This window comes from Phlebotomus papatasi, chromosome 3 (genome assembly GCF_024763615.1).
Source record: "Phlebotomus papatasi isolate M1 chromosome 3, Ppap_2.1, whole genome shotgun sequence".
NCBI lineage: Eukaryota > Metazoa > Arthropoda > Insecta > Diptera > Psychodidae > Phlebotomus > Phlebotomus papatasi.
Window position 1 is genome coordinate 80,473,950 of NC_077224.1, and position 16,140 is coordinate 80,490,089.

At 34.6% G+C, this 16,140-nt stretch overlaps 1 protein-coding gene across 2 annotated transcripts in view; it reads right to left on the reverse strand.

The window, feature by feature from the left end:
• Positions 1-4,745: 4,745 nt before the first annotated feature.
• Positions 4,746-16,140, reverse strand: part of LOC129805946 (ets DNA-binding protein pokkuri) — a 72,330-nt gene continuing 60,935 nt past the window's right edge. Inside the window, exons 3-6 of one of the 2 annotated variants that reach the window (XM_055854236.1) lie at positions 14,328-15,020; positions 11,942-12,191; positions 9,653-10,033; positions 4,746-6,530 (exon numbers count right to left, since the gene is read on the reverse strand). In XM_055854236.1, the coding sequence (XP_055710211.1) occupies positions 6,278-6,530; positions 9,653-10,033; positions 11,942-12,191; positions 14,328-15,020 (1,577 nt within the window). In that variant the 3' untranslated portion in view covers positions 4,746-6,277. Of the gene's footprint in view, positions 6,557-9,652; positions 10,034-11,941; positions 12,192-14,327; positions 15,021-16,140 lie in introns of both variants that reach the window. The other variant, XM_055854237.1, reaches the window with a different exon arrangement.

Here is a 16,140-nt window from a genome sequence, read left to right on the forward strand (position 1 = left end):
CGGATGGCTCCTGAAGTACTTAAGGAATGACTGATTATATGAGACAAAGTATTTATGGAAGATATACTGCTAATTGAGCAGGAAATGAAGCCGGTATCATTCGAATTTCATCACTGCAAATAGATGGGCATCAATTGCAAATATGGATATCATTATCCAGTTTTGCAATCTTTCTGCATGCAAGTGACAGGAAAATAAATATTTTTTTTAACTCAAAAAACCCATTTTTAATAAATTTTATAACCTCAAATCAAAATCCAGAAACATAACCTAAAAAATTTGTTGACAGCTGTATTAGAGGTCAAGCGTTCTCCATACGCAAAAAAATCTCTCAATAAAAATATGGAAAATTGCATTTGGCCAAAATGATTTATAAAAGATGTAGACAATGCACTTTGTTCTCCTATTTAGTTTACTTATTAATTGATTGAGAAATTGAGGTTATTTCATACATAACATAAAGGATGCCATTTTTGTGAGGTTAAAAATAATATTTTTGATTTATAAGTTGGATATTTAGCTTAAGATTCTTAAATTTAACTACACAATTTGCTTAACATTACGTTCATATCCTTGTTTAAGGAACTCTGCAAAAACTTCTTGGTTGCGATTTTTTTAGAATCTATCGTCACAACAACCTCCTTCTCCTGATCAATTTAGAATAGGAGCTTAGTCTCCTTCTTTTGCCATCTCTTTTAAACTTGTCGTTGCCCATATCTTTGCACAATACACAAAAAAGTCATGACAATTTTATTTTGTGCGACTCCCTTACCAAAACAACACAAATGATAGGTTAGTTTTAACGTCAAATGCAACTCCGAATTTCGCTTTTCGCGCTCCGAAAATGTTTAGGACAATTGGGACAATTTGAATCCAATCCAATTCGATACGAGCGGTCGTTTATATCGAGAAAAATTAAACAAATCCCAATCTAATGCGGTGATGTAAATGGCCTCTATGTCAATGTTTCTCCTTCGTGTAGAGCTCTCTTAGCCAGAGAGTTGTCAAATGGAAATATAAACAAAAGAGTATTCACGCAAATCTCTTCGCCAAATGGAAAATAGTGATTTAAGAGCAGCTAAAGTGCATTACCGCCACTGCCTCCTGCACTTGTACTACTCTGGAATAATAGCCCCCGAAGCATGTAAAATAATCTGTGATACCTATGGAAAGGATTCTGTGAATGTCAGGACCTGCAGGAGATGGTTTTGCAAGTTCGAGAAAGGTAATTTCGATCTGAGGGACAGGATACGTGAGGGACGACCACATGAGATTGAGGACAAGGTATTGGAGGACATTATGCAACGGAATCCACCTACGCCACTGTGGAAGATGGCAAAAGAATTGGGGGTCAGCAAAATGACAGTATACAGGAGACTAAGGGCCCTGGGATATCCACCAATGAAAAAGAAAAAGTCGAAGGATACCGAGGATACAGAGGGTACAGGGGACTCAGAATCTGAAAGCGACAATTAGACAAATTAACAAAATAAATTCGTATTAGCTGTATTTTTTAATTAATTACTAGCTCAGCTAGTCGACTGGAACTTACTATAAAACTTATGTAAATAAAATTGAACTTTGAGATCTTGGAATAAACTTAAAGTAAAGACTATAATTTCAAATCGATTAATTTGAGTTTTTTATTGTCGGATCTGTTGTACTTCCCGTTTTTATTTGGTCAAAAGAAAGAATGATAGAAGACAAAAGAATGGGTAAGCTTCTTGCAATTTTTGGTATAGGGTAAGTGTGCCAAATTCCGGCCAGCTTGCAATTTCGGCCACCCTTTTTGTTCCTCGAATTTCCATGAACTTTTAGATTTTACGTACTCTAGAGATTATACAATGCAAAAGAATAACAAAAAATGTAGCTTCGACAAACGAGATGACTTGAAAAAGATATTGGAAGAATTCCCGAAGGGCAAGGAACTATGAGAATGAAGGTGGCCGAAATAGGGCACCAAAGCTATGTCTACATTTTTATTCATTTTAAAATGTATTAAGAATGATTTTAGAGTAAATAAAGACGGTAAACTCTTTACAAGGTTCCAAGCAACACTCCTTAAGTAGAAGGAATAAAAAAATCAATTTCTATTAAATATATTACATTTCAAACTTGAGACTTTGACGCTTGCATGCAACTATGCCGAAATTTGGCACAATGTTTATTTGAAGTACTCTAATTGATTTGAATTCGTTTCTTGAAGAAGAATAATTATGTATTATGTATTGCTGATTCATTGAATAAGAGTCAATCGAAGACGTTGGAATGAATAAAAAGTCTTTCACTTTCCGCTGTCCCAAAAACTTAAACCGAATCATAATGTTAGTATTTTGTCACTACCTTTTATATCAAAGTTCTACTCTTATATGGATCCGGACATTATCCGAAAAGCTGGCATTATATTGAGGTTCTCAGAGGTGGTTTGCTACCTATTATTCCAGTAGACTGGCGCCATGACTTCGTATTTCAGCAGGATAATTCAGGGATGACATGATAACTTATTTTCGATACTATCGACTGTCGATTCTGAAAACTTTAAACGATATAAGAATATAACGATATAAGAATGCGTAAAAAGTCGACATTCACTTTATCTAACAGATGTAGGTTTATCGATACTATCGATTCGATAGTGTCGAAAAGTTATCATTCCATCCCAGGATTGGTTCCGAGCTCAGAATATTAAAGTCTTGGCGTGGCCACCTCCACTCTTAACCTCAGACCAATTGAAAATATTTGGGGAATTCTTGTTTGATTTTACGTTTTGGAGTTAAAATCTGCAATTTTTTGTGGAAAAAAAATAATTAAAAAATATAATACATAATTAAAAAATGTGAGTATTCAGAAGTGGCCTTAAGTAATGATATATGGAAAACAATAAAAATCAGAACTTCTTCAATTGAAATTAACTATATTTACTATAGACAAAAGAAAGTAGTTATTGTAACAGACGCCAAAAATTCACATCAAATTTTTCCTTCCAAAATTTCATGAAAATTAGCTACAAAAATTAGGAAACAAGTGCTCCTAAGAAGAAAAACCAAACCCCACATTGACATCCTGATAGTGATGAGTGATATGTATCCCTCAAACTTCACGATCCCTAAGTAAGAGTAATTGCTAGAACATTATTTAGTCGACCACTGAAGAAGGTCCACATCGGGACCGAAAGCTCTGGGCAAGACGAAAAAAGTGTTTTCATCTTAGGCTGATCCTTTTTCACTGGCGAACACCGGAAAGTCCCTCTAAAAGAGATAGTCCAGGTGAACATTTACCCCAACAAACCTATAATCGTGCCATTCGCCAGTCAAAAGTCAACCAGTTTTTCAATTGATTTGATTAAGTTTGGATTTTTTGAAACATCTTGAAATTTCCAACCCGACTGCATTGGACTTAATCGGTAATGAATCGGTGAAGTATCCGGAATTGATGCATCTTTCTCGGATTAACTTTATTACTTCTCTATATTCTTGTTACACATGCTAAAATATTCTTAAATATGTTTTTCGTAAACAAATTTTGTATTTCGGAGTGTTTTTTATTTATGAATTAATTTAGTAGGTGGAAAATCAGTATAAGTGTGGAAACCTGTGAGCGTCGGGTAAGGAGAATCAAAGGAAATTTTCAAATTCTTCCCAAAGCTTTCGGCTCGGACTCCAAGTCTTCCTCAGTGGTCAAATTTTTAGTCTTTTCTTGCTTTGTCAAAGGGTCTTTCTTGTTCACAGGGCATGGGATTGCCCCAATTACAATGGGATGCCCAGGTGCAGTGCCCCAAATCCCATGCCCTGTGAACAAAGACCCTTTGACAAAGCAAGAAAAGACTAAAAATTTGACCACTGAGGAAGACTTGGAGTCCGAGCCGAAAGCTTTGGGAAGAATTTGAAAATTTTCTTTGCTTCTCCTTACCCGACGCTCACCGGTTTCCACACTTATTGAATTAATCGTTGGAAATTACCAAAAAAGAAAATCAGTATGCAACCAAAAAGTATACGAAAAGATAATACACGGAGAGTTATTTCTCGTGAGTTCGAGCACTCCGCAAAGCTGGGACGCTTTGCCATCTCTTTACTTACCGTTTTAACTCAACAAATATTTTAGTCATATTTTTCTCCAATCTAAAACCTGAATTATCTCTAGTCACTGACGAGAGAAATCCGAAAAAGTCAAAATAACATTCCGGAAATGTTAATTGCACCCTGCAGTATTGATCCAAAATCGGTGTAAATATTACCCTTTTTAGTTGTATTGGGGGTAAAAGTTACCCTTTTTCATGTTAATTTTACCCTTAAAAAGGTGTAAAATTAACATTAAAAAATATTGATATCTAAAAAGTGTTAAAGTTACAAGGAAAAAAAGTTAATCGCACCCTTTTTTTTCTCAGTGTAGATACTTTCTTCCATTTCGACAGCGTAAATGCACTGAGAAAAAAGAGGGTGCGATTAACTTTTTTTCCTCATAACTTTAACACTTTTTAGGTGTAAAAATGTATCAACATTTTTTAATGTTAATTTTACACCTTTTTAAGGGTAAAATTAACATGAAAGAAGGGTAACTATAATACCTAATACACCTAGAAAAGGGTAATATTTACACCGATTTTGGATCAATACTGCAGGGTAAAATTAACATTTCCGGAATTTTATTTTAACTTTTTCGGATTTCTCTCAGTGTGTCTAAAAACTGCGTTTGACGTAAGACATAAAACACTTCCTCCTTATTTCCCAGTAAATAAAAAACTCTAATTCTGTTTTAAATTTTTATTTCCATTTTTTTTTCATTGTAATTATATTTTCCTTGCTGTAGAAATATATTTTCTATTGTAATATGTACAAAGAAGTTAGAATTTATAGTGATAAAAATTTATACTAAAACGAAACTTATATTAGGAGTAAATAAAATCTTTTTTTTTTAGAAAAAAATTCACAATAAAAAGCTAATACAATTCTGTTCAAATGTTTAAAATTTTTTGCCATTTCCTTGACTGCGTCATTCGATCTCTTCTTCTTTAAAGACTCTGTTACTTTGAGAAGACAGAAAGTATTACACATTTCCATGAAGAAAAAGTCCTTTTTTTGCATAAATCTGACAGTGATTCTTAAAGCTACTTTTTTTTTCTTTTTTTTTACAAAAATATTTCTAACCTTTTCAAACATTTTTTTGTAATGATAATTTCGTTGCAGTAAGTTTTCTACAAAATATTTTACTTTATTTTTTTAAATTGTTTTGAATTTTGAAAAATATCACTTGTGCTCTTTTTTTTTCTTCTTCATCAATTTAATATAGAGCCTAATTTGTTTCTCTTTTTGCTGTGATTTTTTTTTGTAGAAAGAAATTTGACAATCTTGGAATATATTTTATTTTCACATTTTTTCCTGGTTACACCTCAAAGTATTTGTTTTTTTTGTCTAAATTAATTTTTAACCTATTTCCCAATGATTATGTTCGATTCAATTTATGTCGTTAAGAGTTTTACAAAAAAAATTGCACAGATTTTTTGTTTAATTCCTTCTATTTCTTTTAAAAATCAACACTCAAAATTATTTTCGTTGACAGATGTGTTTTCTATAGATAAGAGATAAATTATAAATAAGGGATTTTCTTTATACAATAAATGATGCTCAAATTGAGCATCAATGAACAATTTTTTTTTCAAGTCTTACTCTGTATATAATTATATTTTTTCACTATGTGTTCTTTAGTCTTAAGATTATTGTTTTTTTATGTTTTTTATTTTTTTTTTTTTTGTTTTTAAACTACAAATAGAAAACAGTGTAACAAAATTTCGCAGTAAAATGCTTTTGCTGAAGCTTTTTTCAACAAATTTGAGTAATTTTTCATGTTTTTGTTTTTAATAATCTTTATTATATCCAATACTTTTTATTTTGTTATTTTCATTGTTTTTTTTTCTTTTGTAAATAAATTCAATATGAAATATTAACCTTTGTTTCTTTAGTTATACTTCCTAAAATGTACTCCATTTTCATCTCCAAATAACACTACACGATGCATTTTTTTTTAATGATAAATCTCTTAAAAACAAAGAGTTTGTAATGAAATTGGCACGTATTTATTGTATTTAAGAGTGTCGGTGAAATTTGATCTTTTCACATCGATCCACATAACACTAACTTATCGACAATGTTCCACCCCATAAATTGATTATTTATATCTTGCTCAATTGATGGCGATATAAGATCACGCATAATTATCATTGTTATCGTTGATTGTCTCAAACAAAAAAAAATAATAATAAAAGAAATCTCGCTTTTTGTTTTTAGTTATTGTCACTCTTCATGAGGCTCTGAGCACTAAAGGGGCCGGCAGTACTCTCGGATGTCTTCCTGAGATCCGTGGGCATCGTCGAATCCTCAGTTGGTGATGCACTCTCGCGGCTCTGGGCCACATTTTCCACTCCACTGGGTGATCCTCGGTCTGATGTTGAGGATCCTGGCAGTGGTGATGTGGAATTGTGCTCCTGTCGCTGCACGAGCTGAATTGTCGTTACCCCATTTGAATTCTTGATGAGCCTAGCAAATGCAAATAAAACAATTCTCTGTAAGAATTGTGCGTGTGGAATGCCCCACAATTTTGTAGGATAAATAGCAAAATAATTAGCAATAACAAGAAAAGAGAAAAAAAAACATGGAAAATTTCCTTCACAGCTCATTGGAAAATCTCGAAAATCTGGGGTTTTCAACACCAATTTTTGTGATTGATTGTGGAAAAAATACATTCTCAAAATTTCCCTGAAATTCCATGGGAAAAACTTTTGTGGAAAAATGTCCTAAGAATTTTTTCACTTGTACTTTCAAGTCAGAGTTGAGAATATTCATCAAATAACAAAGATAGATTTGAAATTTCGAGTTTAACTCATTGTTATTCGAAGTTTACAGAAGGATTCGAATGAAAATTCGAAGATCTGTCAAATTTGTTTTCGGTTATAGTTACAATTCGCATTATTTTTGTAATTCTTGACATTTAGATCAGTATCTTTGAAAAATTACAAAAACCATGCTCAAAAGCCGTGCTCAAAGCCTTTGTTATTCGAAGTTACCTAAGGGGTTCGAAAATATTTTCGAAGATCTGTCAAGTTCACAAGCAAGGGTTCGCATAATTTCCGTCAGAGCGCTAGTCATTCTTGACATTAAGAACTGCATTTTTTGACAAACAAATAGGCCATTTACACTGTCGCATTAGATTAAGAATAAGTTGTCCGAAATTCGGTTGTAATTGGTCAAAATCAGTGTAAATGGGAGCATCTAAACCGGGGGAATTTTATTTCGAAACCGCCATTTTGACACAAAAGTCCCCTACTGAGCTTTGAACCGGTCCAATTTGGCTACAGTAGGTGTCATAAGTTTGTTACGTCTTGTATGTTGAAGAAACTAGGTGGGAAAAAAGATAGAAAAAATTACTTTTTAAAAATTTTCTTTTTGCAAATTGGTTGCCTGTAATCCGTAGATCTTATTAATGTATTTTATAAATATTAATTAATCTTATTTCGTATGAAAAATAATTGTTTGCCAAAAAGTTGATTATTTTTAATTCGTCAAAAGTTTGTTACGTCAATTGAAAAAGTACCTCAAAAAGATGAAATAATTATCTAACTTCTTTTAATCCGGTTATATTCTGAAGTTATATCATTTAATAAGCAAAACATTTGCACATTTTTAAAATTTTCAATGGTCAATATATGCATATAAACAGAATGATAAATAATAAGAAATAAAATGTTTTTTTGTTAATTTAAAATTCAGGTTAAAATGGCATGTTAAAAGAAGTTAAAATAAGAGATATTGTCCAGAAATACTGCCGCAATGAATCTGCGTCGTCTGCGTAAGAAATTTTCTGTATTGGATGGAAAATCCCTGCAGAATGTACATAAAATCGATAAAATTTATAGTGATTAAACATAAGTACATGTAGAAAATGCTACTGGCCAGACCCAGGGTTTTGATTCTGAAGGTTGATAACTGCATTATAAGTATCTCTGATAGTGACCCCATGATATCTGTTCCAAAAATTCAAAGTAACTTGGTTACCGAAGGGATACTCACTTTTGTTACAAAAATTAAGCTGAAATTGAAAAAATGGCAAGAATGGTTGAGTGACTCTCGGGATTTCACTATATGAGTTCTCCAGAGTACTTCTTGGTTTCCCCAAGTTCCCTGAGTTCCCCGTGAGTTTCCTAGTCAGATTGGCTAGGAAATGATTGGCCCGAAATGAGTAACTCCTAGTAGAAAATATTTTAGAAAATGTAATTGAGGATTGTAAGGGAGACTAATAGGTAAAAGTGACGCATAGAGCATAAAAAACCTATCATCTCATCATAGATGTGTATTTTCTTATTAAAATAGCCCACTCTTGCTCTGAACGACATTAATGTGACTTTAGGCGCTATTTTGAGTAATGTAGAGCAATTTGAAAAACAAAATATCATTTTATGACGTGATAAAGGCTTTCAATAACCATTCTAACCTGATTTTCATATATGTTCAAAAGATCTATCAAGAATAGTTGGTAAAATTTACCGATTGTTGATGACATTTGTATAAAATTCTTATTTTCAAAATTAAATGAAGTTCTGTAGTATGCTGTGAAGATGGCGCGACAATCTGCTGTCAAAATATTAGACACTAAACCGTTAATATTTTGAAAGAATTTACAATCATTTGTTAAAATCTTGAAGTACAGTAGACTCTCTCTTAATTGGGCGGATTGTCATCCGGTTTATCGATAGATTTGGGCGTCAAAGCCTTTGTAAATTCCACAAAAAGCGCTTAATTATAAAGAATCACGATAAAATAGGAAGAACTACAGCGAATTTGAGCGAATTAGCTTCATAATTAAACGTGAATGCGAGTCTACTGTAGTTTAAAACGCTTAAAATGATTCTTGAACGGTTTATAAACAATCTTAATAGCGTGGGTAAATAAAGAAGGAACAGTAAACACAATTATATTCCTTTTCATTATGTTTACATTGATAAAAGGGATAAAAGTGACGCTAAGGTTAAAATGAGGTTATGAACATTAAAATTAAATATGGATGATTAATTCTGGAGAAGAATTTTGTAGAATTTATGTGTGTCCCTTATTTTTTATTCTATGTTCAAAGCATGTTCAATTAAACTCTTTTTAATAATTATATTCAAATGAAAACTTTATTAAAGTCCCTTGATTTCTAAAGACTGCAGCAGATCTTAATCCTTCATCTATAATTCTTTTAAGTTTCTTCTCCACTCTGAGGCTTCTTCGGAACAAAAACTGCTTGGAAAAGCACGTATTCAACGAAACAATTTTCCATACTCGAAAAATCATCCTCCCTCCGCTGGAATTCTTGTCTATTTTGTGGATTTTCACGATATGCCAGCGATGTGAGATAAAAATTCATTGAAAAATTTATATGAATCGCTGCCTTACGTGTGAAACAAAGTTATTATTTAATTGATTTACGTGATACTGAAAAAAAATGTAACTCAATTGTTGCAAAATCTGAAACATAACTCCCTGGAATGTGCGTTTATGAGTTGTGCAGTGCACGTAAAAAATTCCAAGAGATTGCATCTATCGTACTTTCTTTTGAGCGGGAAATTGACCAAGTTTTTTTTTTGGCGGGAAAATTGTGGGAATTATTTAGAGACACTTACGGAAAGCATTCAGGCTCGACTCTGGAGATTGTGTACTTTCGGTCAGCGCCTATGCTGAGATCGGTGGGCATATCTTCTGTTCCCACATCCATTGACTCACTCTTAACCGTGGACACGGGCGGGAAGCTCCTCACGTCCACATATTCCCGCTTGACCGGATAATTTGAGCCATTGGACACGGACAAGTGGTGGAAGCTCGTCTGGAAGGCGCTGGGTGACGATGGGAAAGATGCTGAGGAGTATGTTGAGGTGCTGGTACCACCCATTGTTGTGGCAGAACCATTTGTTGTGGCTGTAGACGTGCCAGTTGATGTTGTTGGTGTCTGACGCAGAAGTGATATGTTCTTGATGTTCTTCAGCTCCGAAGGATTTCGCAGGAATCTGCAGAGAACCACAAAATGTTAAAATTCAAATCCTGACATGTGCTCAGTCAGTGTTTCGAGTGTTTTTTTAGTCGCGCTAAAAATAAATACATTTAACCTTGGTGGAAAAAATGGCCACAAAAACACGTTATCAACGCACTTTTATTGACTCTCCAGGTATGAAAGTGATTTTTCTTCAAGTGACGCAATGAATGTGATGGGACATAATTTATTAACACTCTCGATGTGGCAAGAAGTATGAGTAATTTTTGCTCAACGGCTAAGGGTCATTTGGCACTGATACAGCGCTATTTGCCGGCTATTTGTCTCATTGCGGTGGTTTTATGAAATAAACATGTTCGGGAGAGTTTTAATTTCAAGACCTTTCCAGTTATTGCATTAAAAGAAAAATAAGTTTGTCCAAAAACTGAAAAAGAAACGATTTTCTGCGAAAAGTAAATAAAAACAAAATGGCGGATTGAATACAGAACTCTTGCAATCGAATTCTAAACTTTTTTATGATTTTGACAGTTAATTCTGAACTCTTTCAAAATTATGTCAGCTGGAGCGGGAATTTCAATGAATTCTAATTTGTCACTGCATTACTCTCATCATCAAAGGATCATATTTGACCACTAAGAGTTACAATAAAGTGAGTTTTACTGAAATTCGTTCGCTGGATATGTTGTGGTCCGGAAAGAGCTAACTTAGAGCACTTGATCGGCCTAATGGTTCTTAAACGTTCCTTATACCTTCCAGAGCATTTCCAGAAGGAAAATTACATGTTTTTCCTTTGGAATATTTATAAGAACTTTAACTACAAAATTGCTTTAGAACAGAGGTTAGAAAAAACTGTTTCACATTGAAAAAACGTCAAAATAAATTTTCCCTGGTAGCGTTTTGGCCATTGACGTGCAATTGTACTTTGACCTTTGTTCGGTTTTGAACGCTTCTTGCCAGCTGCCAGGTTCTTGCTAACTTCTGCTTTGGAATGTCTAAGAAACATTAAAAGATTATTCTAGTCATCACTGATACATTCATAAGACCACCGAGACCCTCAAAAGTGACTGTAAAAACATCGGTTCTTTGTTCAGAATAATAAATGACAGTCATTTTTCAAGTTTTCCAAATTTTGACAGTCGCTTAATATTTTGACAACCGTTTGTTGCGCCATCTTCGCGAAACACTAAATAATTCCTATCAATTTTAACGAAAATGTCTAGGATTTGCAAGAAGCGAATTAAACTTTGCAAGAATCAACATTTACAGGCAAATTCTAATGCAAATTACTGATGGAATCAATCAAAAAGTCAAGAATGTTTACCGATGATTAACATTCCAGTGCATTTCCAGTTCCCAATCCGTTGTCTAATAAAGAACGAATGTCATAAAATGTTGATATTTTCTTAAAAATGGAAACAAGGAAAACGGTAAATTTTTCTTCCATTTCAATGCGTGACATGTTTTTGACAGATTGTTGTAGTTGATAACCTCAAAAAAAGGACATCCGGGATATCCTGTTCCAAAACAAACCGACTAACTCCAGACTTTTGCCTATATCAATTAATTAACCTGAAGCAGGAACATTCTATGATAATGAATTCTTTATCAATCATGGGAAAACTTCAGGTAGTGTAATAAACTTCTTATCGTCCGTGAGCGGAAATTTATTGAAATGAATCGATGGAGTGTGTGATTCAGGGTGAGAAATGTCCAAAAGAAAATTCACAATGTGATATTGAACCTACGTAAAATCCTAAAGTCACGTGATACCCAATGCGACAACTTTTTTTTGTGGTCAGAAAAACCCAAAACTGCGACAGAGAATCTCAAAATTTACTCGATCTCAGAATGATTCATTGCAATCTTCCTCAATCTTAAATCCTTATCGTTGGAGCAGAACAAAATATAAAAGAAAATTACTCACTGGTAACAGTGCCTCTCGCCTTGGACCTTCCGCAGAATGTTGACGCGGTAGTAGTACCTAAGGGCCCGAGACATCTTGTCGTAGTTCATGGACAAGTGATTCTTCTGGATACCCCAGAGTTTGGCCAAGCCAGCCGGATCGACGATCTTGAAGACACCCGTATCTCTGCATTTCCACGCAATGTAACTGCTGTACCTTTGGGCGGGATCATTGAGAAGTTGCTGCAGGAAGTCCCACAGGAGCCGACCATCTGAAATAACATAAAAAGCAAACCGTTAAAAACACGCAAGGCGTCAAGTGGAAACGTGTTAATTTGTCAATTTAATGAGGTACGCGATGGAGGTGCATCATTTGAAAGATCATGTACTTCATCGTTTTTCGATTGGTAATATCGGTAAAGATGTAGATCCCGCGGCTAAGTTCGAAATTATCAATTAAAGCCTTATATATATCTTTTATAAGGTATAGTGCCCTCTAGCGGGGAGATTACCAATATCATAGAGCAAAAAGTAAGGTTAGATTTGCTTTGGGACAAATGTGACAGAAGGGTTAGAGATAACTTATTCATTATTACAGCAGACTCTCTCTCAAATGGACATTTGGGGCGAAATGTCATCCGGTTTATCGATAGATTTGGACGTCAAAGCCTTTGTAAATTCCACAAAAAGCGCTCAATTATAAAGAATCACGATAAAATAGGAAAAACAACAGCGAATTTGAGCAAATTAGCTTTATAAATTAAACATGAAAATTGTCAACAAAATTTTGCGCCTGATTGAGAAAGAACCGATTGCGCGAGAGTTTATTATATCATTATTAATACGTTTTATTACAAACGACTGTAAAATAAATTGTAGCGCATGAGGCTTGCCGGGTTGGGAGAAAGGCTGTCAATACTGTCAATGCTGTCAATTGTTCGGTCGGGCAAGAATGAAATGTCAGTCTTGAAATAAAATCTAAACAGAACACACGTGTATCTCATTGAAACTCCGATATAATCCTGAAATTTGGCAACGAGACTGGGATATTGATAATCATCCAATTTCAAGTAAATACATTACGTAAATAATTCCCTGAACTGTTCAAGGAAATCTCAAATTTCCCGATTTTGGAATTAATCAAATTGTTCTACTGGAAGTAGTTCTGTTTCACGCCGTATGGGGGACTGTCAAGCAACAGGAGTTGAGCATCAGTTTGCACCCGTCAAATCATTGCTCTACCTGCCGATTTTACTCGGAGGTTTTTTGAATTTTAACGGTATATTCTAGTACATTCAGAGAAAATCTGCAGATTCTCGGCAGAATTTCTCCCTAGAAAATCTGCATAACCTCCATTACTTCACAAAAATATTGTTGATTTATGAAGAAACTGTAGAAGTTATAAAGAAAATTGTATGCTCTGCTTAACAAGCATTACCGAGTACACATTTTAGATAAGTAAAAAAACTGCGAGCAAAAATACTAATTTCTTAAAAATCGCCAATCGAATGATACAAAAACATGAAATTTTGGTCGACACTCTGTTTAAAGTTTTCACTTCACTTTTCTCTACATGTAACACGGCGTCGCAGAATTCTTTATTTTATATAAACACCGTGATATCACTAAAACTCTATAGAATTTTGCAAACTTCAGTGAAAAATTTTTCCATCTCTTCTGACACATCTTGTCTGGAAAGTCTGGAATGTAGAAAAAATCTACAGAATATCTACAGAAATTCGTCTAGAGATTCGTCAGAAAATCTGCCGAAATATTCTGACGAATTTTGTCCCAAGCCCAAATAAAATTCGTAAGAATATCTACAGAATTTATCTGCAGATATTCTGTAGAGGTGTAGATTTTCTCTACAGAAATCTTAAAGATATCTGCAGATATTATTTGACGGGCAGCATGTAAAGAACTGTGATTCGTTTTAGAAGGAGAAGGAGGAGAAGTTAAATGGTCGAAATCCCGTGTTTTCACTTCTTAAAAGGTCTATTGGGGCCGTTAGGGCTATCAGTTTAGATTGTAGACGCTATGCAATGATGTCAATTAAGGCAACCTGATCAACTGAACAAGATTTGAGCAACATTCTAAGGTCATTCGAGCTAAAACACATTATTTCTTTCCTCCTTTCAAATGGCGATGAACTAGGACATTTAGTTAGGTTTTGATCCTTCTGAAGAAGCGAAGGAAGGAGTGTGCAAGAGTCTTTAGTGGTACATTGAACTGCCCCTTAGCTAAACTTAATAGTCAGGAATCACCGTGCCCCGTCGCGATAACTCGATTATCGGCCTGCGAAATCGTGAATGGGTGTGCTAATTGATCACCATCCGGATTAGAGTGGTTGGGAAGTATGATGTGAGTCACATGGCACGGGGAGAGTTAAAAATTTTGGAGGTACTCACTTGTGTTGGGCTCTGGTGAGTCACTTGGGAAGAACTCATTCTTCACGGGGAAGAATTCGGTCTTGACGGGCAGGAAGGCACCAGGTGTATTTGGCGCTGACGCCGATTTCTCCGTCAGCTGATTTGACCATGAGTTCATCACGGCATTTATTTGTTGTGGCAGATTTGGTGGCTCCTTGCGCAGAGGTGTGACCGGTGGGCTAGTTGTGTTCCCATTGCTGGTGGTTGCTTCGCGTTTGACACCGCCATATGTGAAGGTGTCCTCGTCAGACTCGGACTGTGCACTGCCAGAACTTCCGGCACCATTCGTTACGACGCCATTGCTGTTGCTACTACTGCTCCCATTTGTGTACTCTGCCTGAGCACCATCTTGCTGCCGTGGCGGACTTCCCTGAGAGTCGACGGATGGGGCGGGACTCAGCGTCACGGAATTGGAGGTCATCAGGTGTTGCAGGTGCACAGAATGGAGCAGCGGACTGTCCGGAGGTGCTAGTTGTGTCCAGTTTGGCGTTGGGGGTTGACTGTGCGGTGATAGGGGATATCGGCTTGTTGGTGTCACCGGACTATTGGGCAGATATCGATGCAGCAGCTGTGAATCTCGCACGAGCATGTGCAAGACATTGTGGAGTATATCACCAGCTCCCGGAATTCGTTCCGCGAGATCTGTTTTGGTCAGAAGGCACAGTGCTTTGCCTGCCGATGAGAGAATAAAGTGCAAAGGCACATGTTAGATAACTTTATGAGCAATGTATCACGTAATACCAGAGGGGTGCAGCATTATAAAATTGATTGTATAAAGAGTGGTCTTTCACAAGACAACTCTCTTCACACATTGCGTAAAATTCTTGTGTGTTCGATTGTAGCCCAAATATTGTGTGATTTAATTTTTGAGAAAAAGTTGCTCCAATTTATGATTATTTGCACTTGTTCATCCATTCACTTTGAACCAGGTATAGAGGAATACAAGAGAGAAATGAAAATTGCAATATTCTATTCGACTTTTAAACTTTAGAGTTTCCTATGATAATTTAGAAATTTATGAAGATTTTAGACACTAAAGATAAGGCTTGAGAGCCATAAATTAAAGATTTACAGGTGTGTCCAACTTTATGGATTTTATATTTTTGTAATATAGTTTACGATGTTGATTTGATTTTAAGCCATGAAACATTTAATAAGGCATTAGGAATAGCAGTAAAATATAAAACAGAGATAAACATTCAATAGAAAATAAACAAATTATTTAATTAAATAAATAAAAGTTTCATGAAAATAATAGAAAGAGACTGCAGTTGTAAAACCGAATCACTATTCATTTATTTCTGACATAAGATAATTAGTGCCATTTATATACTTGCCGAAGAGGTTATTTTGGTATTTATGATAAACATAACCAAGTTACTATAATACGGAGCAGGGTTGTAAAATTTCCGAAAATATAGACACAATTTTATGATTTTAATCGGAAAAAGTTTAAGAAATTTATTAAAATTTATATCGCAGTTTCAATAAGGCTTTCAATTAAAAAAAAAAAACTAAAACAGATAGAGGTTATTTGGTGTCCTAGTGACATTAAATTATAACATAACCTAAAAAGCGAGGTTAAATTGTCTGTTTCATGAACAAATATTGATTTTATACCATTCTGTTAAACAAACAACTAAAGCTTGTAAATTAATTTACTCTTATTTAAATTTTCATAATATTTGTCTTCTTTATTTTGATATATATTTGTTACCAATATCTACCGTAATATTCTACAATAAATAACGAAAGTGTCAATTAAGGGCTAAAAAATAATTTTTTCACTTCA